Here is a 27,562-nt window from a genome sequence, read left to right on the forward strand (position 1 = left end):
AAAACGACATGGGATTCCCCCACAGGGGAACCCCGAACCGAAATGAAAAAAAAAATGTGTGGGGTTCCCTCTAAATTCCATACCAGGCCCTTCAGGTCTGGTATGGATGTTAAGGGGAACCCTGAACCAGAATTTTTTTTAAAATGGCGTGGGGGTCCCCCTCAAAATCCATACCAGACCCTTCAGGTCTGGTATGGATTTTAAGGGGAACCCTGTGCCAAAATTTTTAAAAAAATGGTGTGGGGTCCCCCCAAAAATCCATACCAGACCCTTATCCGAGCATGCAACCTGGCAGGCCGCAGGAAAAGAGGGAGGGAGAAGAGTGCCCCTCCTGAACCGTAACAGGCCACATGCCCTCAACATTGGGAGGGTGCTTGGGGGTGGCCCCCCAAAGCACCTTGTCCCCATGTTGATGGGGAGAAGGGCCTCATCCCCACAACCCTTGCCTGGTGGTTGTGGGGGTCTGCGGGCGGGGGGCTTATCGGAATCTGGAAGCCCCCTTTAACAAGGGGACCCCCAGATCCCAGCCCCCTACATTGTACCCGTACCATTTCACAAATTTTTTTTTAAATGGTAAAAAAAAAACAACACACACCGTGGGAGAAGTCCTTTATTAAAAAATAAAAAATTAAAACTGTCAAACGTAGACCATTCACCTCCGCCGATGGACTGAAAAAAAAAATAAAGAAGATCTGCCTCCATGAGATGCCGCGTCCTCGCAGGTGATAGCTCTTTTAAAACTGTGGGCAGGGCCACACGGTGTTGTCGCCGGGTGACCCCGCCCCCCTCTGACGCACGGGGACATTTCTATGGCTTCCCCCGTAGCATCCAATGGGGGTGAGGCCACCCGGTCCGCCCCCCTCTAATCCTACGGGAAAGCCATAGGGATGTCCCCGTGCATCAGAAGGGGGCGGACCAGGTGGCCCTGCCCCCTCTGATGCTACGGGGGAAGCCATAGGGATGTCCCTGTGTGTCAGAGGGGGCGAGGTCAACCCGTGACGACACCGTGTGGCCCCGCCCACAGTTTTAAAAGAGCTGTCACCTGCGAGGATGCGTCATATGCCGTGTGACTCCCATGGAGGCAGACCTTCTTTATTTTCTTTTTCGGTCCATCAGCGGAGGTGAATGGACTAAGTGGGACAGTTTTATTTTTTATTTTTTAATAAAGGACTTCTCCCACAGTGTGTGTTGTTTTTTTTACCGTTTTCACACTTTTTTGTGAAATGGTAGGGGTACGATGTACCCGTTACCATTTCAAACAGGGGGAGCAGGATCTGGGGGTCCCCTTGTTAAAGGGGGCTTCCAGATTCCGATAAGCCCCCTGCCCGCAGACCCCCACAACCACTGGGCAAGGGTTGTGGGAATGAGGCCCTTCCCCCCATCAACATGAGGACAAGGTGCTTTGGGGGGCTACCCCAAAGCACCCTCCCAATGGTCCCCCCCTCTTTTACTGTGGCCTGCCAGGTTGCATGCTCGGATAAGGGTCTGGTTTGCATTTTGAGGTGGACCCCCATGCCATTTTTTTTTTAATTTTGGTGCAGGGTTCCCCTTCATATCCATACCAGACCTGAAGGGCCTGGTATGGAATTTAGGGGGACACCCACGCATTTTTTTTTTAAATTTTGGTTTGAGGTTCCCCTGTGGGGGAATCCCATGCCATTTTTATCAATGAACTACTATGTTTATTGTCGGACCGACAATTCATTATAGCCACGAGTAGTTTTAAATGACTTTTTTTCCTTTAGATATGTCATTTTGCTGTCAGACTGTTCTAAACACGGGAAACATGCGCCACTTTACAGGCATACTATAGACACCCCCCAGGTATGAAATTTAAAGGAATATTACACTTTTATTGTTTAACTTTAAGCATTATTAAAATCACTGCTCCCAAAAAAACGGCCGTTTTTAAAACTTTTTTTTTTGCATTGATACAGATGTCCCCTGGGGCAGGACCAAGGTCCCCAAACACGTTTTAAGACAATACCATGCATATAAGCCTTTAAAATTAGCACTTTTGATTTTTCATCTTCATGTCCCATAGACTTTAATGGTTTTCGCGTGTTCGAACAAATTTTTTGCCTGTGAGCATATTCTGGTGCAAACCGAATGGGGGGTGTTTGGCCCATCCCTGCTCAGCAGTCAGCAGCACACAGGAGGACAGAACTCCTCTATCAGATCATACGCTTATCTGTGTAGCTCCAGAGAGTTTCATCTCTGACCCCTCCCCTGGTCTCAGCAGTCGGCAGCAGAGAGGAGGACAGAATTCATCCTACATATCCTGTGCCTCTCTGCGCAGCCACAGCACCCCCTCATATCCGCCTCCCCTGGTCTCAGCATTCAGCATTCAGCAGACTCCGGCAGCTGACTCCAGCTCTTCTCTGGTCCTCCTTCAGACCCTGCACTTTCCAGCTCCCTCCCCCAGTTTCTTCCTGGCAGCAGCACAAACTAAGTGATGTGCTCTCTGATGTAAGGTGGGGAGGGGTGCTCTGGACATCTAGTCTTACAAATACAACTGACCCTTTGAGGGCAACCATAATGCTGATGTCACCCAAAATGAAATGGAGTTTGACACCCCTGATCCAGTTATTGTTATTTGTTAAAGGGGATTTATAGTTTTTTCTTTTCTTTACTATAACAGTAGAGCTAGCTGATTTATAGAGAATGGTGATTGGCCTATCCCATCTTTCCTGCAGGTGGAGACGTCATCGTGTGCTTTTGCTGGAGTCATTGAAGGTGAGTCGGGTTAGAGACTCTCTACTGTAACATTCCTCTGTATATGGGGGCTCTGTTATCTGTCAGGGTGAGACCCCTTATGTCTAAAAACGGATTATTAAATCTGATGAAGGGTCAGAGCCCTGATTCATTTTTGGATTGATTTACTAAAATGTTATGTGAAACTATGATCCAGCATTTTCATGAGAGGTCAGTCATGTAAAGTTTCCTCTAATATGATTATCTGGATATATGAAAAGCTCTGTTACAAATTATGTTTATCTTATGATACAAAAAGTATTGGACTAAAAAAACATGTAAGTGCAATGCCTCTCATTGCTGTCCAGCCCCGCCCCAGAGGAGTGTAATCTTTACTCAGTGGGAGGATGTAACCAGCAGGGAGAAGTGAATTAGGTAAGGCGTAGGTCACCATCTGTGTTCAGTTGAGAATACTAGGTGGGGGAAGTCTGTATAATAAATTCTGGCACAATCCCCTAAATGATTAGGAGGAAAGAAGTGTGTCCCAGGTTTCCTCAAGGGGGAAAGACACTGGAAGATGGGGTTTTTAAATGTGTCCAAAAGTCAATCACTATATACCATAAACAAAATCAATATATTTTTATTTTTTCACACAAAAACATTAAAAATGCAAGAAATTTAATTTTCATTAAAAATATGTTATGTTGTACGCATCACCATACAATACAATTATCTGCATCTGGATAGATCCCACAAGGTTTAGATTGGTGCATTTCGCCCAAGGTGCGGGCTTCTTCAGGATCCAATTTTCAATATTTCTAAACCTTATAGCAGATAGACAGTACAAACAATATATCAGCTCCAAACATACTGTATATATATATATATATATATATATATATATATATACACACACACATTATAGCATATACTGACATGTTCATTCTAATAAATTGAAAGGGAAGGAAGAAAGAGAGGCAGGATATCATTTGATCAGAAGATGTGTATATACACAACAACTGCAAATTGATGGACAAGAGAAAGGAAAAAACGATATTATATAGAATAAAATGGGAGGGAGGGAAAGGGAAGAGACAAAACAAGTGTGAAGGACCATACAGAGTCAGCATATTGGGGGGACAAGAGGCTACAAAAACAGGGAGGAACCATATAACTGGTAGTTTGTCTTACCTCTAAAATAATATCCAGGAAAAACGTATAACAATGCATCGCTGGACAGGGCGGTCAGCGGTAAGGTGCATATTACTGCTGACTCATGGTCCAGCAGGCATGGACAGGGACGTTACCTAGCTTTCACCACGCACTGGGTGACTCTGCTGACAGCTGGGAAGGATGCAGGACAGGGTGCAGTAGTGTTGGAGGTTGTTCCGCCACCAAGCCTCCAAAATTCTACGAGTGGTGATTCTGCCACACCTCTCTCCTCCACCCCCTCCTCTTCTTCTTCCTCCATGGCCTCTTCCTGTGCTGATTTGTCCTTGGAACCAGTGGTGCTCCGTAGGCGTTCAAGGGGCTACGCAAGCCATGTGGTGCTTGAGCTGGTGTGCTTGGGGGACAGGAGACACACTGGGGCAGAGATTCTGTCAGCTCTGCAGGGGCAGGCTCAGAGGTGGTTGACGCCACACCAGCTTAAGACAGGAATGGTGGTTTGCGACAATGGCACCAACCTCCTCTCTGCCCTCCGACAGGGACAACTGGCCCATGTGCCCTGTTTGGCTCATGCCCTTAACTTGGTGGTGCAGCGGTTCTTGGGCAGGTACCCGGGCTTACAGGATGTCCTGAGGCAGGCCAGGAAAGTCTGTGTGCATTTCCGCCGGTCATATAATGCCAGTGCTCGGCTGGCTGACCTCCAAAAGGAATTTAACCTGCTCTAGAACCGCCTCATCTGTGACATGCCCACCAGGTGGAACTCAACGTTGGCCATGCTGCAGCGGCTGAACACACAGCAGAGGGCCATCAATGAGTACCTGTGGGACTATGGCACCAGGACAGGGTCAGGAGAGCTTGTTTTTTTCCCCACACCAGTTGACCATGATCAGGGATGCATGCTCTGTCCTGTCACCATTGGAGGAGGCCACGAGGATGGTGAGCAGTGACAGCGCATGCATCCGTGACACTGTCCCTCTTGTCCACCTGTTGGAGCACACGCAGCATGGAATAATGGACACTTTAGGCAGAACAGAGGGAGGAAGAGGAGGACTTCCTCACCTCTCAAGGCCCCCTTTATACAGACAGTGTTCCTGCATGCCCGCCGATCACACAAGAAGAGGAGGAGGAGGATTGTGTCAGCATGGAGGTAGGGCCTAGCACTCAGCATCAGCAGCAGTCTTTAAGCGATCATTTACAGTTCGAAGAAACCCATGGACTTGTATGTGGCTGGAAGGAGGTGGCTGCTGATCATGTTGTCCTTAGTGACCCAGAGGACTCTGGACCAAATGCCTCAGCAAACCTACGCTGCATGGCCTCCCTGATCCTGCTAAGCCTGCGGAAGGATCCTTGTATTCGTGGTATCAAGGAGAGGGATCATTACTGGCTGGCAACCCTCCTTGATCCACAGTACAGGGGGAAGGTTGTGGACCTTATCTTGCCATCGCAGAGGGAGCAGAGGATGAAACATCTTTGGGAGCCCTTGCAGAAAGGTTTGTCCAATGCGTTTCCAGAGCCTGGGAGGTTACAATTTCCTGGTCCTCCTGGACAACGTGTTGCTGAGGCTTCGGTCAGTCACAGAAGGAGCAGTGGAGAAGGTGGCCGTCTGACCGATGTGTTCAGACAATTTTTTAGTCCGCAACCCCTAGGTAGGATCGGTTCCAGCAACCATCGCCAGTTTTTGATTCACGTGGTGCAGGAATACCTAGGGGCAAGTTCAGACTTGGACACCTTTCCCACCAAAAATCCTCTGGGTTACTGGGTCTTGAGGATGGATCACTGGCCAGAGCTTGCACAGTATACAATTAAGCTACTGGCCTGTCCTGCATCCAGCGTTCTTTCGGAACGCACATTCAGTGCTGCTGGAGGCTTTGTAACCGATCACAGGGTGCGCCTATCCACCATATCAGTCGATCGGCTGACCTTCATAAAAATGAATCAGTCTTGGATCACCAGCTACCAAGCACCTGATACTGATGTAACCAAATAATTCTTTTTTTAATGTGAGATCCCTTCAAGACTGCCTATGCTGATGCTGAGTGACTATCCTGTTATGCTGAGTGACTATCCTCTTCCTCCTCAATTTTCATGCTGATAGCTTGTAAGAACATTTTTGGTTCTGGGCACCGCCACCAGTGGCCAAGGCCCAATTTTTTTGCCCCTGTTTAACAGGGGCGTGCAATTACAATTTTTGATGCAATACTTTGCAGCAGGGCTCGTTCCTGCGCTCCAACTAGAGTATCTGTGAGAGGTTGCAGTGTTGTGGCACCAGTGCCCAAGGCCCAATTTTTCTGCCCCTGTTTAACAGGGGCGTGTAATTACAATTTTTGATGCAATACTGTGCAGCAGGGCTCGTTCCTGCACTCCAATTAGAGTATCTGTGAGGGGTTGCAGTGTTGTGGCACCAGCACCAGTGCCCAAGGCCCAATTTTTCTGCCCCTGTTTAACAGGGGTGTGTAATTACAAATTTTGTTGCAATACTTTGCAGCAGGGCTCATTCCTGCGCTCCAACTAGAGTATCTGTGAGGGGTTGCAGTGTTGTGGCACCAGCACCAGTGCCCAAGGCCCAATTTTTCAGCCCCTGTTTAACAGGGGCATGCAATTACAATTCTTGATCGAATATTTCACAGCAGGGCCTGTTCCTGCGCCCACCAAGAGTAACTGTGATGGCTTACAGTGTTGTGGCAACACCAACACCTAAGGCCCAAATTTCTGCAGAGTATAAAAGACAGGCCCCTACTTTCAAACATCCAACTTACAAACGACTCCTACTCCTCTTGTCCCCCCCAATATGCTGACTTTGTACGGTCATTTACACTTGTCTTCCCTTCTCCCTCTCCCTTCCACTGCCCCTTCCCCCACCCCATTTTATTTTATTTAATATTCCCTTCTTTTTTTTTGTTCATTCTCTTGCCCACCAATCTGTAGTTGTTGTGTATATACATCTTTTGATCAAATGATATCCTGCCTCACTTTCTTTCTTCCCTTTTCGATTTATTAGAATGAACATGTCACTGCTATAATGTGTGTATATATATTTTTGGAACTGATATATTGTTTGTACTGTCTATCTGCTATAAGGTTTAGAAATATTGAAAATTGGGTCCTGAAGAAGCGCAAAATACGTCAATGCAAATTTTGTGGGTTCTATATAGATGTAGAATTGTATTGTATGGCGATGTGTACAACATAAAAGATATGTTATAAAAATTATATTTCTTGCATTTTTTTTTGTGTGAAAAAAATAGATTTTGTTTATGGTATATAGTGATTGAATTTTGGGCACATTTAAAATCCCCATCTCCCAGTGTCTCCCCCTCCCCTTGTAGAGACCTGGGACAAACTTCTTTCATCTTAATCTGTGTTCCTCCTAATCATTGTCCTCAGGGTCCAATACTGTCAGTCTCCGTGTATCTGTTGGGTCATTCATTGTCCTGTCTATTCCACAGGTGTGACCAGCAGCTCCTTGATTCGGTAAGTACAAAGATCTGCACTTCTGACACCAAAAATACTTTACTGATAGAAGCCAGCTCTGCAATGTTGATCATCTGTACAAGGGTAACATTATAGATATTACTTATATTTCTCCTATATCCCAAAAATTGTTTAAGTCATATTAAATTGTTACCATATTTCACCCAACTAAGCAAAACTTGCTTTATTTTGTATCCTTTGCTATACAGTGTTTTTTATTAAATATATATATATATATATATATATATATATATATATATATATATATATATATATATAAATAATCTAATTGTAGCTGGGCTTTGTGTTTTATATAAAAGTTTCCATCACCGTCTTCACACTAACTGAAATTTTAGAAAAGGCAGGCAATAGGAGTGCCAGAAAAATAGACACCAAGAAGACATAAGAACTAAAGACCAACCAAAGCTCATGCACCCACAATGCATGGGCCGCCACTGGTCAAGCGTAATGCCTTATCATAAGCTAAAAACTCTGTAATAAGGTAAGTATTTATTCCTGCGGTACCATGTAAGGAGGGTCAAGATGGAACTGCTGCAAGCACCGAATGGGGGTCAATCCGTACCCATACACAGAGTAAATTTAAAAGAGGGGTTGGTGCTGCACTGTTCACAGAAATCAATAAAGGGAAAAAAAGAATTGCTGCTAAAGATAGCAGTACACATACAAGTTAGTAAAATTCATGCAAACAAATAATAAATAAAGGTAACTGATATCAAAGTGCAGAGGGCATAATAAATGCTAATCACACTATAGTATTCTTCTATATATGTGCAAACTAATTTACTGTGCAAAATAGCTAAATCAGCTGTGTAAAATAAACAGAATTCTTCTTGTGCAAAGTGCAACTGGCTTGTGCAAAAATGCAATAACATGTGCAAGATAAAATAAAGTCCAATGCTGTGCAGACTGCAATTATACTGTGTAAAAAAGAATAGTCCATAGATGTGACAATGCGATTGAACTGTGCAAAATGCAATAAAATACTGTCTTCTTTGTGCAACGGACATTCAAATGTGCCAAACAGAAGGTGCTGAGGAATATATATATCTCCTCTTCGTGCAGAGACACACACTGGTGAAAGTGGCCTCTTACCTTGCGGTAATACGGTAACCGCATATATGTACAAATCAGTAGTAACTGCTTCTCCCTTGTGTTCCTGGATCCCCTGATAAAGTCACATGACTGTGACGCCACGCGTAGGGACAGGAAAGGCACTCAGGCTGATGCTGGCAAACGAGCTCGCCACTCGTGGAGCAAGGTCTTTGTTTTACTGTATGTTATGTGAGTACCCTCATTTTGTCTATTAATAAAACTACTTGGTACAAAATTACTCTATACGGAACCCTTTTCTTCTCTCATTGCTCTCCGTGCATCCACCGAGAGACAAAGACAGATACAGACCCATATTGATCCAGGAACACAAGGGAGAAGCAGTTGTCATGACCCTGGGAAATTATGAAGAAATTAAGAAAAGGGGGTCACGTGACCCTGAGTAGATGATACTAGTGAAGCCACTGGTTAGCAGCCATAAACCCAAGACTCCAAACTCCCAGTGTCTGGGGAGCCCTTCTCTCTTCTCTGCTTGTCTTCCCATCCAGCACCGTGGCCCATACTGCGGTATGCATGCATTAAAGTGATTTAAAGTCTTGTTTTTTTCTATAAAAATAACAAATATGTTATACTTACCTCCTATGTGCAGTGGATTTGTACAGAGCAGCCCCAATCCTCCTCTTCTCGGTCCCTCTTCTGTGCTCCAGGCCCCTCCCTCCAGTTGGGTGCCCCCACAGCAAGCATCTTGCTATGGGGGGCACCCGGGCCGAGTCACAGCTCCCTGTGTCCTTCGAGAGAGGGAGCAGTGGCCCGCTCCTACCCCTTTCTCTTCTGATTTGCTAACTGACTTTGATTGACAGCAGCGGGAGCCAATGGCGCTCTTGCTGTGTCTCAGCCAATCAGTAGGTAGAGTCTCAGGCGGCCGAGACATTTGTGGACATTTCTGGACAGAGATGGGGCTCAGGTAAGTATTATGCCACGTACACACAAGCAGACTTTTTGACCGGACTGGTCCGACGGACCGAATCCAGCAGACAATCCAACTATGTGTGGGCTCTATCAGACCTGCAGCGGACTTTTTTGTGTGAAAATAGAAGTAACAGGTGCGGAACAATTGGTCTTTGGGTGGCGGTGGTGCCTTCACACTGTAACCCTTTAGAGGTACTCTTGATGAAAGCAAAAATTGGCCTTGCTGTCAAAAATTGAAATGATATGCACCTGTCAAACAGGTGCTGAAAAATTGGTCTTTCTTTGGGTGTTTATTGTACCTACACCAAAAAAATTCTTCCAGACAAAATCAACACCTACAACGCTAGGCAGCCTAGAAGTCCTGCAGATATTCCACATCCCAAAAACACTTAATCAGCGACATTGGCATCAGGGGCTTCATAGCTGATGTTAATCCAGGACTGATTCATTTTGATAAATGTCAGACGGTCCACTGAGTCAGACGCGTTCTGTTAGCAATAACAAAACCTCCAGCAGCACTGAATGCCCTTTGGAAAGCACACTGGATGCAGGGCAGCCCAGCAGTTCAATTGCATACTGGGCAAATTCTTGCCAATGGTCTATTCTCATGACCTAGTAAGCCAGTGGATCGTCGACTGGAAAGCTCTTATCTCTGTTTTTGCCCCTAGATAATTGTCCACTGTGTGATGCAGACAGTGCCGATGGGGATGTGGAAGCTGACAGCCTTGAGCGGCGAGGACTAAAAAAATTGTGAAATGCATCACTTAGGCGGCCACCTTCTCCACCGCTCCTCTCTTGACCAACAGAAGCCTCAAAACTTTATTTTCCACGACACTGTAACCTACCAGAGTCAGGAAAAGCATTCGATAAACTCAAGAGATTTCATCTTCTACACTCTCAGTGGGTATGCGATGAGTTCTGAGACTTTCCCCTTGTAACAGTGGTCAAGGAGGGTTGCCAACCAATAGTGACCCTTCTCCTTTATGGCACGTATTCTTGGGTCCTTTCACAAGCTTTGAAGCATGAGGGAGCCCATGCAATGCAAATTTGCAGAGGCATGAGAAGCAGACTCCTTGAGGTCACTGAGGATTATAGTATATGGAACTGCCTCCTCCCAGCCGCATACTACTCCCAAGGGTTCTGGGGATGAAAAACCATCTCTTACTGTTTGACGTATGTCTTCCTCTGCTTCAATGCCTCCAAAAAAAAGTGTGTATCAGGGCACTCTGAGTAACAGACCAAGCAAATATCAGTCTATGTATAAATAGAAGAGGGTCTTCATGCACTTCCGGCAGCACTTGAAGAGAGAAGCAGACTCTGGAAGTAAAATGAAAAGAAAAAAAGTCGCCTCTAAGTGCAGAAGTAAAACTTTATATTCCCAAAAGGGTTAAAAACACTTACAAAAGGGTGGATGGGTAGGAGCACATCATTTTAATAATATGGCAGGTGGTCCGGTGTTCTGTTGGTCCCAAGGAGTCTCAGGGATTTCCGGAGGTGTAAATCTATGGTAGCATATTCTGAAGTGGCCACAATGCCACAATGCCTCCAAAACTGCCCAAATCCTCCTCCTCCTCCCTCTTTTATTGTGTGTTCTGTGGCATAGGAAGAATGTTGTCTGCATAAAGTGGGCCTTGAGAGGAAAGAAAGTCCTCCTCTTCCTCCTGCTGCTCTGCCTCGAGTGCCCTGTCCAGAATTTCACACAGAGTCTGCTCCAGCAAGAACACAGCAGGGATTGTGTCACTGATGCATGCATTGTCATGTCTCACCTTCCTTGTGGCCTTCTCAAATGTTGACAGTACAGTGCATGCATCTTTTATGAGCAACCATTGGCATGGGGAAAAAACCAGAGCCGGCCTGAGCATGTCGTTGTGCCATACTCACGCAGGTACTCGTTTACTGCCCTCTGCTGCATGTGCAGTCGCTGCAGCATTGCCAAAGTCAAGTTCCACCTGGTGGGCATGTCACAAATCAGGCGGTTTATGGGCAGGTGGAATTTCCGCTGAATTTCAGTCAACCGAGCACTGTCTGTGTATGATCGCCTGAAATGGCTACAGACTCTTCTGGCCTGCTTTAGCAGATCTTCCAACCCTGGATACGTATTTAGGAAAAGCTGCACCACCAAATTGAGGACATGTGCCAGGCAGACAGGAGGTTTGAGCCAAAACTGCACACCACCATTCCTGGCTCCAGCTGGCGTGGCGTGAACCACCTCTGGGCCTGCCCCTGCAGTGCTGCAAGAATCTCTGCTCCGGTGTTGTTCATTTCCCCTAGACACACCAGCTGAAGCACTGCATGACACCTTTAACCTTGACTCGTTAAATAGCCCCTTGAATGCTTAGGGGGTACTTGTGGTTCATAGGACAATTCAGCAGAGGAGGGTATGGAGGAGGAGGTGAAGATGAGGAGGAGAAGGGGGTAGAGGTGACAAACCTCACATCATTACCACTAGCTGTACGGAGAGTTGGTGGCACAATGAGCTGCAGTACGGAGCCCTGTCATGCATCCTTCTGAGTTGCAAGCACAGTTACCCAGTGTACTGTGATCTAAATATATCGCCCCTGACCATGCTTGCTGGACCACGTGTCAGTAGCAATGTGGACTTTGCAGCTGCCAAAACGCTGCCTTCAACGTAATGGTACAGAGCTGGAATGGCCTTACGTGAAAAAAATAGCGACTGGCAACCTGCCATTGTGGTACATGATGTTCTGCAAATTCATGGAAGCGGGCAGAATCCACCAGATGGAAAGGCAGAAGTTGTAGAGCCAGCAGCTTTGACAAGCTTGCATTTAGTCTCTGGGCATGTGTGTGTCAGTGATTGTATTTTTTTTCACTGCAGAAGATGCCGGCTATAGTCTATAGCTGGTGGTGTGCTACTGGCAGATGTGCTGCAAGGACCTGGGGCACCCTGCACTATACTATCATCCCTGTCAGTGGAGGCTGCTGAGAGGTCATGAGGTATAGCAGGGGCAGACTGAGGTAAGTAGGGGGAACAGAATTGCGCCCTTTTTGTGTGACTTTCAGGTGTTCTTGCCAATGGGTTGAGTGGTGGGAGGTTAAATGCCTTGTCAAGCATGTGGTACCCAAATGGCTGGTGTTTTTGCCACACTTCATGTGCTTGAGACAAAGTTTGCAAATTGCAACAGTGCGATCGGCTGCACATGTGCTAAAAAAGACCCAGACAGCTGAGCTGTGGGAAGTGGTCCAATGTGATGGAATAGGGTGGCTGCTCTCTACTCTTCCATGGTGGCTGCCTCGTTGGGGTTGTGCCTCACCCTTACTTTCCTCCTCTTCTCTATGCAGCACCCAAATCACATCAGCGACCTCATCATCATCATCATCATCTCCTCCATCCTCATTACCACTGGAGACAACTTGACAATACACTGTGGCTGGGGGAACCAGTGTTCACTCCTCTCTGTAGGCTCATGTTCCTTCCTTCCTCAACCTCAGAACTCACATCTGAATCAAGTAATGGCTATGCATCGTCAAGGAGCAAGTGGCTGACACTGTGTCCAGATAACTCAGCTGACTCCTCCATGCCTGATGCTGGGGCTATGGCAGGAATAGCTGTGGACAAGGAGGCAGGTTTAGTTTCTGCTTGGGTGACAGAGGATGAGGAGGATGAGAATGGTTTAGTAAGCCAGTCCACCATCTCCTCTGCATGCTGTGGCTGGATAGCACGGGCAACATCACTAAACAGATTAAATGATGCCCTGCCTGAGGACTGACCATGTCTACCTTTGCCTGTGGACACATATGCTGCTTGCCCCCTCACAGTGCCATGGGATCATCTGCCCCTCCATGTCCTCCCAGACATGATGGAGTGGAAAGTGGTGTTTGGTGCACTTTAACCTGAGTACTCACTACACAAACACACTCCACTGATACACTACAATACACTGCAGTAAAACTGCACTGACACACTGCAATATACTGTGATAAACTTGCAGTAATGCACAGAAATATTGTCAGAAACCATTAATCAGACTGAGACAGAAGTACAGTTAAATCACACTTGTTTATTAATAATAATAAAAAAAAAGGTAAACAGAGTAAACATAGTCAAAACATAGCCAGAGTCCAGGAACCGGAACGGATAGGCAGACAAGCCAAAACGTCAGGGAGCCAGAGAACAGCGTAGTAGAACAACAAGCAGGATCTGGAGCCAGAAGGAATGTCAGCCAAGCAAGTCTTTAACAGCAACACAGCAGAGCGTCTCTAGAGATGTGACCACGGCAAAGGCAGAGATCATCTGGACTGGACAACTTAAGTTGGCAGGACTGACAAGGCAGGATATCAGGTGAGTCACTGTGGAGAGATAGGAGCTGGTAATTATCCGACAGCTGAGCGGCCAGCTCAGAGAAGGAAGGGCTGAGCCAAGCTCTGACAAATATACTGTGTTAAATGTGCAGTAACACACTGAAATATACTGCGTTAACTGGCAGGTAACACACAGAAGTATGCTGCATTAAATCTGCAGTAACGCACAGAAACATACTGAGTTAAATGTGCACTAAATGTGCACTAACGCACAGAAATATACTGCAGAAAACATGCGCTAACGCACTGATATATACTACATTAAATGGCACGTAATGCACTGAAATATACTGTGTTATACATGCACTAAAGCACAGAAATATACTGCATTAAACGGCATGTAACACACTGAAATATACTGCGTTCAACACGCACTAACGTACTGAAATAAACTGTGTTAAATGGCACGTAACGCACTGAAATATACTGCGTTAAACGTGCACTAATGCACAGAAATATACTGCGTTAAACATGCACTAACGCACTGAAATATACTGCAGTAAACCTGCCCTGACAAAACGAACTAACACTAATGTAAAAATGAATGGTCGCTACACTCACACTGACTGATCTATCACTAGATTTACACTAACCTAATATTCCACACTGACAATAGAATCAGAATAGCACACTAATGCCCCGTACACACGGTCGGATTTTCCGACGGAAAATGTGTGATAGGACCTTGTTGTCGGAAATTCCGACCGTGTGTGGGCTCCATCACACATTTTCCATGGGAATTTCCAACACACAAAGTTTGAGAGCAGGATATAAAATTTTCCGACAACAAAATCCGTTGTCGGAAATTCCGATCGTGTGTACACAAATCCGACTGACAAAGTGCCACGCATGCTCAGAATAAATAAAGAGATGAAAGCTATTGGCCACTGCCCCGTTTATAGTCCCGACGTACGTGTTTTACGTCACCGCGTTCAGAACGATCAGATTTTCCGACAACTTTGTGTGACCGTGTGTATGCAAGACAAGTTTGAGCCAACATCCGTCGGAAAAAATCCTAGTATTTTGTTGTCGGAATGTCCGAACAAAATCCGACCGTGTGTACGGGGCATTACTCTCTAGTAGCACTGAACAGAGCCCTGTTCTATCTCTCTCTCTCTCTCTCTCCGGGCAAATTTATCACACTAAAAATGGCCGCTATTGAAAGAATACTTTTATAGTGGGGGATGGGACTAAGAGCAATGAGCAATGATTGGATAAAGTCATCATTACTTACTCCAATCATGGCTCTGACGGTGCTCTGTGCCCTGGTTGGGCAAAGCTTTCATTGCTTCAGCCAATCAGGGCTTCCAATGGATTGTGCGGTGGTGCAGTACATTGTGGTCATTCGGCAGGCCGAACAAACGGTCGAACGCCACAATAATTTGGGTGTTCGTCAAATGGGTGAACAGCCAATGTTCAGCCCGAACTCACCATTCGCCCATCCCTAGTGTTGACATTCCAGAGCTTCCACTCTAGTCATCAATTACAAGGAAGTCACAGGGATATTCTAGGATTTGGTTTTGGTGTACCAAAAATAGGTAGTCCTAGATTATGAAGGGCTTAACAGAGGGGCTGCAAGGCAAAGGGACAAAGGTGGTAGCTTGGGTAGTAAGGAATCACAAATAATAAGGGTATTGTGATGGCCATTCCAGAAGGAAATGCAGAACTAGAAAGTTGTCTTACCAACCCACCCAAATAATTTTTATTAGGGTCTTTTGGGGAGGTGATTTGTCATGGCAGCCAAATGGGTACAAGGTCACTGGCAATGGTAAACTAGCAGGAAGCTTAGGTAAAGTAGGCACATCTGATGGTATGGAGCATGTTGGTGGATATAGTGGCCCCATGGGATTTGGAGTAAGAAGTTGATGGTTGCAACTTAGGACAGACTAAAGAGCAGTTCCCTTTATAATATATTGGGACCAAAGACCCCCTTCCTGGTAGCTTCAGTGCTAAAATGTGGCTGTTTTTGGATTGTGGATTATGGTTTCATTAAATGACTGCTTTGGCAAAATAAACCCATGTCACACAGTCTTTTTCACCAGAATTTTCCCAATAAAACAAAGGGCCTAGTAATTGATGAATATATTAATCATGTATCCAGCTTGTCCCACCAGGCCCCTTGCAAGCTGTTTTGTTTAAGGCATTTATTTATGTATTTCTCCTTATTTATGTGTTTTTATGCCATGTTCTGTGTTGTGTCCTTTTTTCCAGTGTGTCATCAGGGTCATGCCTAGGAATTATCATCAGTTTGCTGGTGCTAATACTTCTGGTTCTGGTGTGCCTTACTGTGGTCCAGTTCACTCCATGGATGAGGCAGAAACTCCTCAGAGTACGTATCTGATATTATTCAGTATATGTGATATACACAAGTTAAAACAATTCCTAGGGTTCCGCTTAGCCACAATTAAATTAAAGACTGCAACACCAAATATTCCCTGAATACTAGGACCATGCAAATTTTGTAGAAATATTAATAAAACGCTGTCTCAAAAAACAAAAAAACAAAAACAAATTCTTGAACATGTATAGCACTATTTGTACTGATTTTTAATAATTACACATGAGTATAGATCTTCAGCTACATTCCTCAATAGTCTCAGTCCATTCACTTACAATAAAGTCCCAGAAACATTCATCATTCAAGTGTGCTCCTTTTGTCTGGATGTTCAGAAATAATGGGTACCAGTCATTTAATGGATTTGCACAGGGCATTATGGGAAGAGGGGTGAGGTATGGATCAGGAAATCCCGAAGTACACTGGGTCTCATAATCTAGACTTGGTCATAAACACTTCTAGGTCTTTCTACAAAGTCTCTTTGTGGGGAGGTGCAGCGTGCTGCGGTTGCAGTAACAGAACTGTATTAAAGTTAAAGTTCAATAAGGCAAAACAACCCAGTGGGAAGACAACCCAACTGGGCACACTCACAGAATGTTGCAGTGAAGAGTATAATAGTAGGTCTTGGGTGCATGGAGAGCGTTTGTCTTGAGGGGTGGAATGCAGCCTGGCCTGTCTGTGCTTTAATAGGAAGGCTTCTAGGAAGGATGGCATATCCCTGTGCAACAAAAGCGTCTGTCTCGAGGGGCAGAATATGGCCTAATCAGTCCGTGACCAAGCCAGGAGGCTTCGAGGAAGGATGGTGTATCCCTGCTGCTAACTACTGTCTGTGATACACGGGTTACTTGTGCCTACACTGTCCACACATGCCATGCTTGGGAGCCAGGGTCTTAAATAGACTCTGCACGACCCAAGATGGCCATCAGAGTCACATGGGGTGCCAGCATCCAATTGGATAGCTCCCCCAGTGACCCAGGAAACCATAGAGAAACCATATTCCTCTGGACTTTTTCTCTCTCTCTCTCTGCAATGCCACTGCGGTTGAGTGCCACCTGCAGTGGAGAAAGTAGACTCCGACTGCCTACATCTTGGCTACCTTAAAAATTGCAGTCTGTGTTGACTGGAATCTTTCAGTGTTTTGGTTCCTTGAAATTTGTGGTTCTATTGGTATCTCAGTCTTTATCTTGCAGGACAGGCATATATAGGAAGATCCCTGTGTATACTGTCCCACTCATCCAGTCACATGTCCATACTGTATGTTGATAGAGTTGCAGTTTATGCTGTTTGTCTCCAGCAACACACATCTTCAGGAGGTCTTCTCAGGAGTAGGGATGAGCCGAACACCCCCCTGTTCGGTTCGCACTAGAACATGCGAACAGGAAAAAAGTTTGTTCGAACATGCGAACACCGTTAAAGTCTATGGGACACGAACATGAATAATCAAAAGTGCTAATTTTAAAGGCTTATATGCAAATTATTGTCATAAAAAGTGTTTGGGGACTTGGGTCCTGTCCCAGGGGACATGTACCATTGCAAAAAAACTTTTAAAAACGTCCGTTTTTTCAGGAGCAGTGATTTTAATAATGCTTAAAGTCAAACAATAAAAGTGTAATATCCCTTTAAATTTCATAGCTGGGGGGTGTCTATAGTATGCCTGTAAAGAGGCGCATGTTTCCCGTGTTTAGAACAGTCTGACAGCAAAATGACATTTCAAAGGAAAAAAGTCATTTAAAAAAAACTCGCGGCTATTGCATTGCCGGTCCGACAATACACATAGAAGTTCATTGATAAAACAGCATGGGAATTCCCCACAGGGGAACCCCGAACCAAAATTTAAAAAAAAAATGACGTGGGGGTCCCCTTAAATTCCATACCAGGCCCTTCAGGTCTGGTATGGATATTAAGGGGAACCCTGCCAAAACTTAAAAAAAAAATGACGTGGGGGTCCCCCTAAATTCCATACCAGACCCTTCAGGGTGTCTGAAGGGGGGGTGGGTACAAGGTCACTGGCAATGGTAAACTAGCAGGAAGCTTAGGTAAAGTAGGCACATCTGATGGTATGGAGCATGTTGGTGGATATAGTGGCCCCATGGGATTTGGAGTAAGAAGTTGATGGTTGCAACTTAGGACAGACTAAAGAGCAGTTCCCTTTATAATATATTGGGACCAAAGACCCCCTTCCTGGTAGCTTCAGTGCTAAAATGTGGCTGTTTTTGGATTGTGGATTATGGTTTCATTAAATGACTGCTTTGGCAAAATAAACCCATGTCACATAGTCTTTTTCACCAGAATTTTCCCAATAAAACAAAGGGCATAGTAATTGATGAATATATTAATCATGTATCCAGCTTGTCCCACCAGGCCCCTTGCAAGCTGTTTTGTTTAAAGGGGTTGTAAAGGTAAACATTTTTTCACCTTAATGCATTCTATGCATTAAGGTGAAAAAACTTTTGACAATACCGCCGCCCCCAGCCCCCCCGTTTTACTTACCTGACGCCTCGAATCTTCGCTGATCGTTCTCGTCATCTCCATTGCAGCTCAGCCTGGTCGCTGATTGGCTGCAGTGGATGGATTGAAAGCAGCGCAGCCATTGGCTCGCGCTGCTGTCAATCACATCCGATGACGCGGCGCGCCGGGGGGCGGGGCCGAGTGATACAGCGAGCGGCTATAGCCGCCGGCTGTATCACGGGAGCGCGCCCGCAAGCACTCACCACCATGCAAGGGAGCTCGCATTAAGGTGGTTAATGCTTGCGGGGAGGAGCTGAAACAGCCACCGAGGGACCCCAGAAGACCAGGTTCGGGGCCACTCTGTGCAGAACGAGCTGCACAGTGAAGGTAAGTATAACATGTTTGTTATTTTAAAAAAAAAAAAAAATTACCTTTACAACCCCTTTAAGGCATTTATTTATGTATTTCTCCTTATTTATGTGTTTTTATGCCATGTTCTGTGTTGTGTCCTTTTTTCCAGTGTGTCGTCTGGGTCATGCCTAGGAATTATCATCAGTTTGCTGGTGCTAATACTTCTGGTTCTGGTGTGCCTTACTGTGGTCCAGTTCACTTCATGGATGAGGCAGAAACTCCTCAGAGTACGTATCTGATATTATTCAGTATATGTGATATACACAAGTTAAAACAATTCCTAGGGTTCCGCTTAGCCACAATTAAATTAAAGACTGCAACACCAAATATTCCCTGAATACTAGGACCATGCAAATTTTGTAGAAATATTAATAAAACGCTGTCTCAAAAAACAAAAGAACAAAAACAAATTCTTGAACATGTATAGCACTATTTGTACTGATCTTTAATAATTACACATGAGTATAGATCTTCAGCTACATTCCTCAATAGTCTCAGTCCATTCACTTATAATAAAGTCCCAGAAACATTCATCATTCAAGTGTGCTCCTTTTGTCTGGATGTTCAGAAATAATGGGTACCAGTCATTTAATGGATTTGCACAGGGCATTATGGGAAGAGGGGTGAGGTATGGATCAGGAAATCCCAAAGTACACTGGGTCTCATACTCTAGACTTGGTCATAAACACTTCTAGGTCTTTCTACAAAGTCTCTTTGTGGGGAGGTGCAGCGTGCTGCGGTTGCAGTAACAGAACTGTATTAAAGTTAAAGTTCAATAAGGCAAAACTACCCAGTGGGAAGACAACCCAACTGGGCACACTCACAGAATGTTGCAGTGAAGAGTATAATAGTAGGTCTTGGGTGCATGGAGAGCGTTTGTCTTGAGGGGTGGAATGCAGCCTGGCCTGTCTGTGCTTTAATAGGAAGGCTTCTAGGAAGGATGGCATATCCCTGTGCAACAAAAGCGTCTGTCTCGAGGGGCAGAATATGGCCTAATCAGTCCGTGATCAAGCCAGGAGGCTTCGAGGAAGGATGGCGTATCCCTGCTGCTAACTACTGTCTGTGATACTTGGGTTACTTGTGCCTACACTGTCCACACATGCCATGCTTGGGGGCCAGGGTCTTAAATAGACTCTGCACGACCCAAGATGGCCATCAGAGTCACATGGGGTGCCAGCATCCAATTGGATAGCTCCCCCAGTGACCCAGGAAACCATAGAGAAACCATATTCCTCTGGACTTTTTCTCTCTCTCTCTCTGCAATGCCACTGCGGTTGAGTGCCACCTGCAGTGGAGAAAGTAGACTCCACCTGCCTACATCTTGGCTACCTTAAAAATTGCAGTCTGTGTTGACTGGAATCTTTCAGTGTTTTGGTTCCTTGAAATTTGTGGTTCTATTGGTATCTCAGTCTTTATCTTGCAAGACAGGCATATATAGGAAGATCCCTGTGTATACTGTCCCACTCATCCAGTCACATGTCCATACTGTATGTTGATAGAGTTGCAGTTTATGCTGTTTGTCTCCAGCAACACACATCTTCAGGAGGTCTTCCCAGGAGTAGGGATGAGCCGAACACCCCCCTGTTCGGTTCGCACTAGAACATGCGAACAGGAAAAAAGTTTGTTCGAACACGCGAACACCGTTAAAGTCTATGGGACACGAACATGAATAATCAAAAGTGCTAATTTTAAAGGCTTATATGCAAATTATTGTCATAAAAAGTGTTTGGGGACTTGGGTCCTGTCCCAGGGGACATGTACCAATGCAAAAAAACTTTTAAAAACGTCCGTTTTTTCAGGAGCAGTGCTTTTAATAATGCTTAAAGTCAAACAATAAAAGTGTAATATCCCTTTAAATTTCATAGCTGGGGGGGTGTCTATAGTATGCCTGTAAAGAGGCGCATGTTTCCCGTGTTTAGAACAGTCAAAATAACATTTCAAAGGAAAAAAGTCATTTAAAAAAAACTCGCGGCTATTGCATTGCTGGTCCGACAATACACATAGAAGTTCATTGATAAAACAGCATGGGAATTCCCCACAGGGGAACCCCGAACCAAAATTAAAAAAAAAAATGACGTGGGGGTCCCCCTAAATTCCATACCAGGCCCTTCAGGTCTGGTATGGATATTAAGGGGAACCCTGCCAAAACTTTAAAAAAAAATGACGTGGGGGTCCCCCTAAATTCCATACCAGACCCTTCAGGTCCGGTATGGATTTTAAGGGGAACCCCGCGCCAAAAAAAAAAAAATGGCGTGGGGTCCCCCCAAAAATCCATACCAGACCCTTATCCGAGCACGCAACCTGGCAGGCCGCAGGAAAAGAGGGGGGGATGAGAGAGTGCCCCTCCTCCTGAACCGTACCAGGCCACATGCCCTCAACATTGGTAGGGTGCTTTGGGGTAGCCCCCCAAAACACCTTGTCCCAATGTTGATGAGGACAAGGGCCTCATCCCTACAACCCTGGCCGGTGGTTGTGGGGGTCTGCGGGTGGGGGGCTTATCGGAATCTGGAAGCCCCCTTTAACAAGGGGACCCCCAGATCCCGCCTCCCCCCTGTGTGAAATGGTAAGGGGTTACTAGTACCCCTACCATTTCACTAAAAAACTGTCAAAAATGTTAAAAATGACAAGAGACAGTTTTTGACAATTCCTATATTTAAATGCTTCTTCTTTCTTCTATCTTCCTTCATCTTCTTACTTCTGGTTCTTCTGGTTCTTCCTCCAGCCTTCTCGTCCAGCATCTCCTCCGCGGCATCTTCTATCTTCTTCTCCTCGGGCCGCTCCGCACCCATGGCATGGAGGGAGGCTCCCGCTCTTCTCTTCATCGTCTTCTCTTCTTCATCTTCTTCTCTTCTTCATCTTCTTCTCCGGGCCGCTCCGCATCCATGCTGGCATGGAGGGAGGCTCCCGCTGTGTGACGGCATCTCCTCTTCTGACGGTTCTTAAATAACGGGGGCGGGGCCATCCGGTGACCCCGCCCCCCTCTGACGCACGGTGACTTGACGGGACTTCCCTGTGACGTCACGGGGAATGCCACAGGGAAGTCCCGTCATGTCCTGTGCGTCAAAGGGGGGCGGGGTCACCGGGTGGCACCACCCCCCGTTATTTAAGAATCGTCAGAAGAGGAGACGCCGTCACACAGCGGGAGCCTCCCATCATGCCATCATGGATGCGGAGCGGCCCGGAGAAGAAAATGAAGAAGAGAAGAAGAGAAGAAGATGAAGAAGAAGATGAAGAAGAGAAGAAGATGAAGAGAAGAGCGGGAGCCTCCCCCCATCCCATGGGTGTGGAGCGGCCCGAGGAGAAGAAGATAGAAGATGCCGCGGAGGAGATGCTGGATGAGAACGCCAGAGGAAGAACCAGAAGAGCCAGAAGAACCAGAAGAAGAAGATGAAGGAAGATAGAAGAAAGAAGAAGCATTTAAATAAAGGAATTGTCAAAAACTGTCTCTTGTCATTTTTAACATTTTTGACAGTTTTTTAGTGAAATGGTAGGGGTAAGTACCCCCTTACCATTTCACATAGGGGGGGCCCGGGATCTGGGGGTTCCAGATTCCGATAAGCCCCCCGCTCGCAGACCCCCACAACCACCGGCCAGGGTTGTGGGGATGAGGCCCTTGTCCTCATCAACATGGGGACAAGGTGTTTTGGGGGGCTACCCCAAAGCACCCTCCCAATGTTGAGGCCATGTGGCCTGGCACGGTTCAGGAGGGGGGGCACTCTCTCGTCCCCCCCTCTTTTCCTGCGGCCTGCCAGGTTGCGTGCTCGGATAAGGGTCTGGTATGGATTTTTGGGGGGACCCCGCGCCGTTTTTTTTTTATTTTGGTGCGGGGTTCCCCTTAAAATCCATACCAGACCTGAAGGGTCTGGTATGGAATTTAGGGGGACCCCACGTCATTTTTTAAAAAAATTTTGGCCGGGGTTCCCCTTAATATCCATATCAGACCTGAAGGGCCTGGTATGGAAATAAGGGGGACCCCCACGTCATTTTTTTTTAAATTTTGGTTCGGGGTTCCCCTGTGGGGAATTCCCATGCCGTTTTTATCAATGAACTTCTATGTGTATTGTCGGACCGGCAATGCAATAGCCGCGAGTAGTTTTAAATGACTTTTTTCCATTGAAATGTCATTTTGCTGTCAGACTGTTCTAAACACGGGAAACATGCGCCCCTTTACAGGCATACTATAGTCACCCCCCAGCTACGAAATTTAAAGGGATATTATTACACTTTTATTTTAGTTTGACTTTAAGCATTATTAAATCACTGCTCCTGAAAAAACTTTAGTTTTTAAAAGTTTTTTTTGCATTGATCCATGTCCCCTGGGGCAGGACCCAGGTCCTCAAACACTTTTTATGACAATAACTTGCATATAAGCCTTTAAAATTAGCACTTTTGATTTCTCCCATAGACTTTTAAAGGGTGTTCCGCGGCATTCAAATTTGCCACGAACACCCCAAATTGTTCGCTGTTCGGCGAACTTGCGAACAGCCAATGTTCGAGTCGAACATGAGTTTGACTCGAACTCGAAGCTCATCCCTACTCAGGAGGGGATATCCCTGCTTCCTTCCACGACTTTACATAATGCCTAGGAGAGACTAACTTCCTAGGTTGGCAACCTCACAAAGCAAAGGGAAAATCCAGAACAGCAAGTGTCTCAGATATTTATTAGTTCTCCCAGCATGCATAAGCAGGTTCTCCAGACCTGTTGAATGTCCAGGCTATCAAACAATCATAATCCAGAATAATACCTCTCTAGCACTCCCTGCTGGAGCAAGCTCAAACAACACATGTCAGAGAAAATACACTCTACTATTAGAGAAACACTGCTGCTACAGTTATGCTCCTTTTACACTGGGGCGGTGGGTCCGTTAGTGGTAGTTTTAGCGGCGTTTTACCACTGTTATAGAGGCGCTTTTAACCCCCGCTAGCAGTCGAGGAAAGGAATAATAGCACCCATTTTGCGGCGCTACCGAATCGATTTGCAGGCGCTTCAGCAGCGCTGCCTATTCATTTCAATGGGCAGGAGTATACACCGCCCCAAAGACTTTTTTTCCTGTCCTGCAAGCGCACTGTCGCAGTGTGAAAGCACTCGCGCCTTCACACTGGGGTGGCTTGAGAGGCGCATTTCAGGCATGTTACAGGTGCTATTTTTAGCGCTAAAACGCCTGAAAAGCGCCCCAGTGTGAAAGGGGTCTTAGGCTTAACTACAGCCCACTGCTGACTACAGAATTCAAAAATAAAACAAAGAATTTAGGGAAAATACTATATCCCCACACAAATATTCCCAATTCTTACATTGCCATTATATTTTTTTTATCACCAACATTTTCTCTTTTTGTATATTGTAGGGAAAGAAAAGAGGGAAAGCAGAAAATAATATCTCTATACAAAACAGCAATTATCAGGAAGCATGTGAGAACAAGACAGGAGCTGAGGATAAAATATAGAATTGAACTATATCCATGTATTCAGTGCTTGAAAGTACAACACATGATCGCTCCCTGCTGGACATCATTGGAAGTGACACCACAGAAGGTCATTTCTGAGAAGACTAATATCGTCTACTGGGGATCTTTTCCAATAAGATCTGAAGATTTTGGGATCCCACCTCTATATAGAAATGTAATTCCTTGTGTGTATGTGACACTGCTGGGCAGATCAGTAACTGAGTGGGTAGTGCTCTTGCCTTGCGGTGCTGAGGTCTCCTCCAAGGACTGTGCCCACATTTTATTAAAATATAGGACATGCCAAATTTTTGTGGATGTGAATAGTTAAAAGGCTTTTTCTGTGTCATGCAGGTTTAGGCACCATGGAAAATGCCTATTTAGAATGTTATCTGCCATTTTTCCTAATTAATGAAATGATTTCAATAATTTACAATAAACAATTTATAATATAGAAATAATATACAAATAAAAATATATATAAAGTGCCGGAAAACACAAAATGATTGCATTTACATAACTGTAAAATCATATGACCGGATATGTTAATCCTGAATGACGTGGCCCTGGAGTCTTTGTAGGACTGTAGAGGACATAGTAGAGATAGGTGGCTTTGGTATGGGTGGCTTAGAACAGACACTAAACATGCAATCCTAAATCTCCCAGATCAGCATTGTTAAAGTTTCAGCAGTGGCTAGTAAGAAAATGATACAGCTTTCCAATAACCAACCAATGACCAGCTCTAGCAATGGTCAATGACCAGCTCCAGCAACGGCTAATGACCAGCTCCAGCAATGGCCAATGACCAACTCCAGCAACGGCCAATGACCAGCTCCAGCAATGGCCAATGACCAGCTCCAGCAATGGCCAGTGTTCAAAAAAAGTAGAGTCCAGGTGGCTGCACACCCAGCTGAGATCCAAAAATCCCTTAATTCATATAAAACCATGAAAGACATGAGGAGCACTACATGTACAAGCAGTAGAGGAATGGCTAATGTGCTTCATCACCCTGTGGAATGTGTTAGCCATTCCTTCACTACTTGTACATGTAGTGCACTTAAAGAGGAAATAAACCCTGATGGGTTTTACTTCCTCTTTATTTCCCTGCAAAGGTAAAGCATAATGGGCTAGTATGCATTGCATACTAGCCCATTATATGTCACCTACCTGAAACCGAAGCCTGAGATGTCACCAATGTCCCCACTAGCAGCGAGCCTCCATCTTCACCCCTCTTCCTTCCAGGGCCGCGAACTCCAGCTCTGTGACTGGCCGGAGTCACATGACGTCACTCCTGTGCATGTGCGCAGGAGCTGCCAGTCACGGCATGACCCCTTTAGAAGTGGAACGATCTGCCCTTTCTAAAGTGCGCATGCACCGTAGACATCGGCGTACGGCTTTATTGTAAATAGCTCCTAAACCGTGGAGGTTTGGGAGATATTTCCAGCACCTACAGGTAACCCTTAATATAGGCCTACCTGTAGGTAAAAGCGGTTGTACAGTGTGTACAACCACTTTAATGTCTTTCATGGTTTTATGTGAATAAAAGCATTTTTGGGATCTCAGCTTGGTGTGCAGCCATCCGGACTCTTTTTTTTCTAATTGCCAAAGCTGCGACTGGGCAAGCACTCTGCATAGAGGAGATCATGCTGCTGGTGCCGGTGTCCATCAAAATAGCCAATTCATCAAGATTTCCAATGCCATCACTTTCAGATACAGTAAACTATCAGTAATTGGAGATCAACGACTTTCTGTTTTGACACAACACCGGCAACCGTATACACTCCGGTACACGGTGTTATGAGCGGATGTTGTTGCTCTACTCCGTACCAACCAACAAAATGCCTGCCTCTGCGGCAGTGGCAACTTCTGCTTCATTATGTTGTGTCAAAGATAGAATAAAATATTTACAAAAATGTGAGGGGTGTACTCACTTGTGTGAGATACTGTATGTGATTCTGCATAGAACAGCCACCCTGTAGCAGTAAGTATGCTATAGGGCAGTTGGGAAGTGGTTAAATAATCTAACCTATATACTGTAGTAGCAGATCTCACCCCTGTAGTAAGACCAATTTCCTCAGAAAAGTGGGACTTTGAATGGATCACAGACAGAGAGAATGTAGAAAAATGATTTAATTTGTATTAGTACATGAATAGAAAACTCATGGTGAAAAACACAATACAAAGCATTGGATAAAACCAAGACATGTACATAAAAAACACAGAATTAAAAGACCAACTGTGAACCAAACCCCAGAAGCTGTCAGGACGACAGACCATCCAACGTGTTTCGAAAAACACACATGGTTTTTATCTTCTTCAGGGACTAAACCGAGCATATTATTTTCAAAGTTGTAATTTGGATTGCTGCTAGGAGCGTTTCACCAACACGAATGAAATAATTCAGTTGCAAAAAAAAGGGGGGAAATCAGGGGAGGATATCCAACTGTCCCAAGCACCCGTAGATCAGACTGCCACACACCCAAGAAGGGGGAATGTTTGCCCAAAGGATATGCTGCAGTGAGCAGGGAAAAATTTAAATCACCAGGACTGTCTGAAAATGAATTCAAGAGTTTGAGCTTTTGTGTGCCAAAACAGATCCAAGAAAAATCAGCCAGATTTAGGCATGATCAGATTGTCCGTGTCCTAATTGTGTCTAGTAGTTGGACGGAACACAGTGGAGGATCTGATGGATCTGTAATGATCTTACTCATGGGAATTGTTAGGCATGGCTCATATTGTCAGTCAAACGACAGACCCCTATAAATCTCCAAACAGAAAAAAAAATCTCTTTAGTACCATAGTGAACGGTTCCTCTGAATTTGGTAATATATGGTTGATAATTGATTTTGATTAACATACTGTATATGTACAAAGTAATCATTCATACGAAAAGGTGCATATGCAAATGTAAACAATATAGGGAATATATATTATCCAACCAATGTGCGTGTGAACTCCAAACCATATATAAAAATATATATTCAGAATTCAAAAAGTCCATGTGTATTACCTGTGAAATATAAAAAAAAGTTCCATACACTTACCAGATCCTTTAGTGACTTGGATTAATAATTTCCCAAAGTCCTGATTGTTTCCAACCAGGTGTGCAACCAGAGGTTCTCTCACCTCCTTGGACCTCAGTATTACAAATATGTCATGAACAGCGTTTTATCACAATGTCCTACGATCTACTTCACAGTTAAGGTCCATGTCATATGCTCATAAGGAAACACTG

General features: G+C 45.1%; 1 protein-coding gene across 2 annotated transcripts in view; it reads left to right on the top strand.

Annotated features, from left to right (window-relative positions):
• The window catches only part of LOC141121997 (uncharacterized), a 267,457-nt gene extending 242,216 nt beyond the window's left edge, over nt 1-25,241 (top strand). For both annotated transcript variants that reach the window (XM_073611785.1, XM_073611794.1), the window contains exons 13-17: nt 2,697-2,736; nt 7,308-7,332; nt 15,904-16,021; nt 18,996-19,113; nt 24,232-25,241. In XM_073611785.1, the coding sequence (XP_073467886.1) occupies nt 2,697-2,736; nt 7,308-7,332; nt 15,904-16,021; nt 18,996-19,113; nt 24,232-24,260 (330 nt within the window). In that variant the 3' untranslated portion in view covers nt 24,261-25,241. The remainder of the gene's footprint in view (nt 1-2,696; nt 2,737-7,307; nt 7,333-15,903; nt 16,022-18,995; nt 19,114-24,231) is intronic.
• Nucleotides 25,242-27,562: the final 2,321 nt, after the last annotated feature.

The sequence above is a fragment of the Aquarana catesbeiana genome, linkage group LG01 (genome assembly GCF_042186555.1).
Source record: "Aquarana catesbeiana isolate 2022-GZ linkage group LG01, ASM4218655v1, whole genome shotgun sequence".
Lineage (NCBI taxonomy): Eukaryota > Metazoa > Chordata > Amphibia > Anura > Ranidae > Aquarana > Aquarana catesbeiana.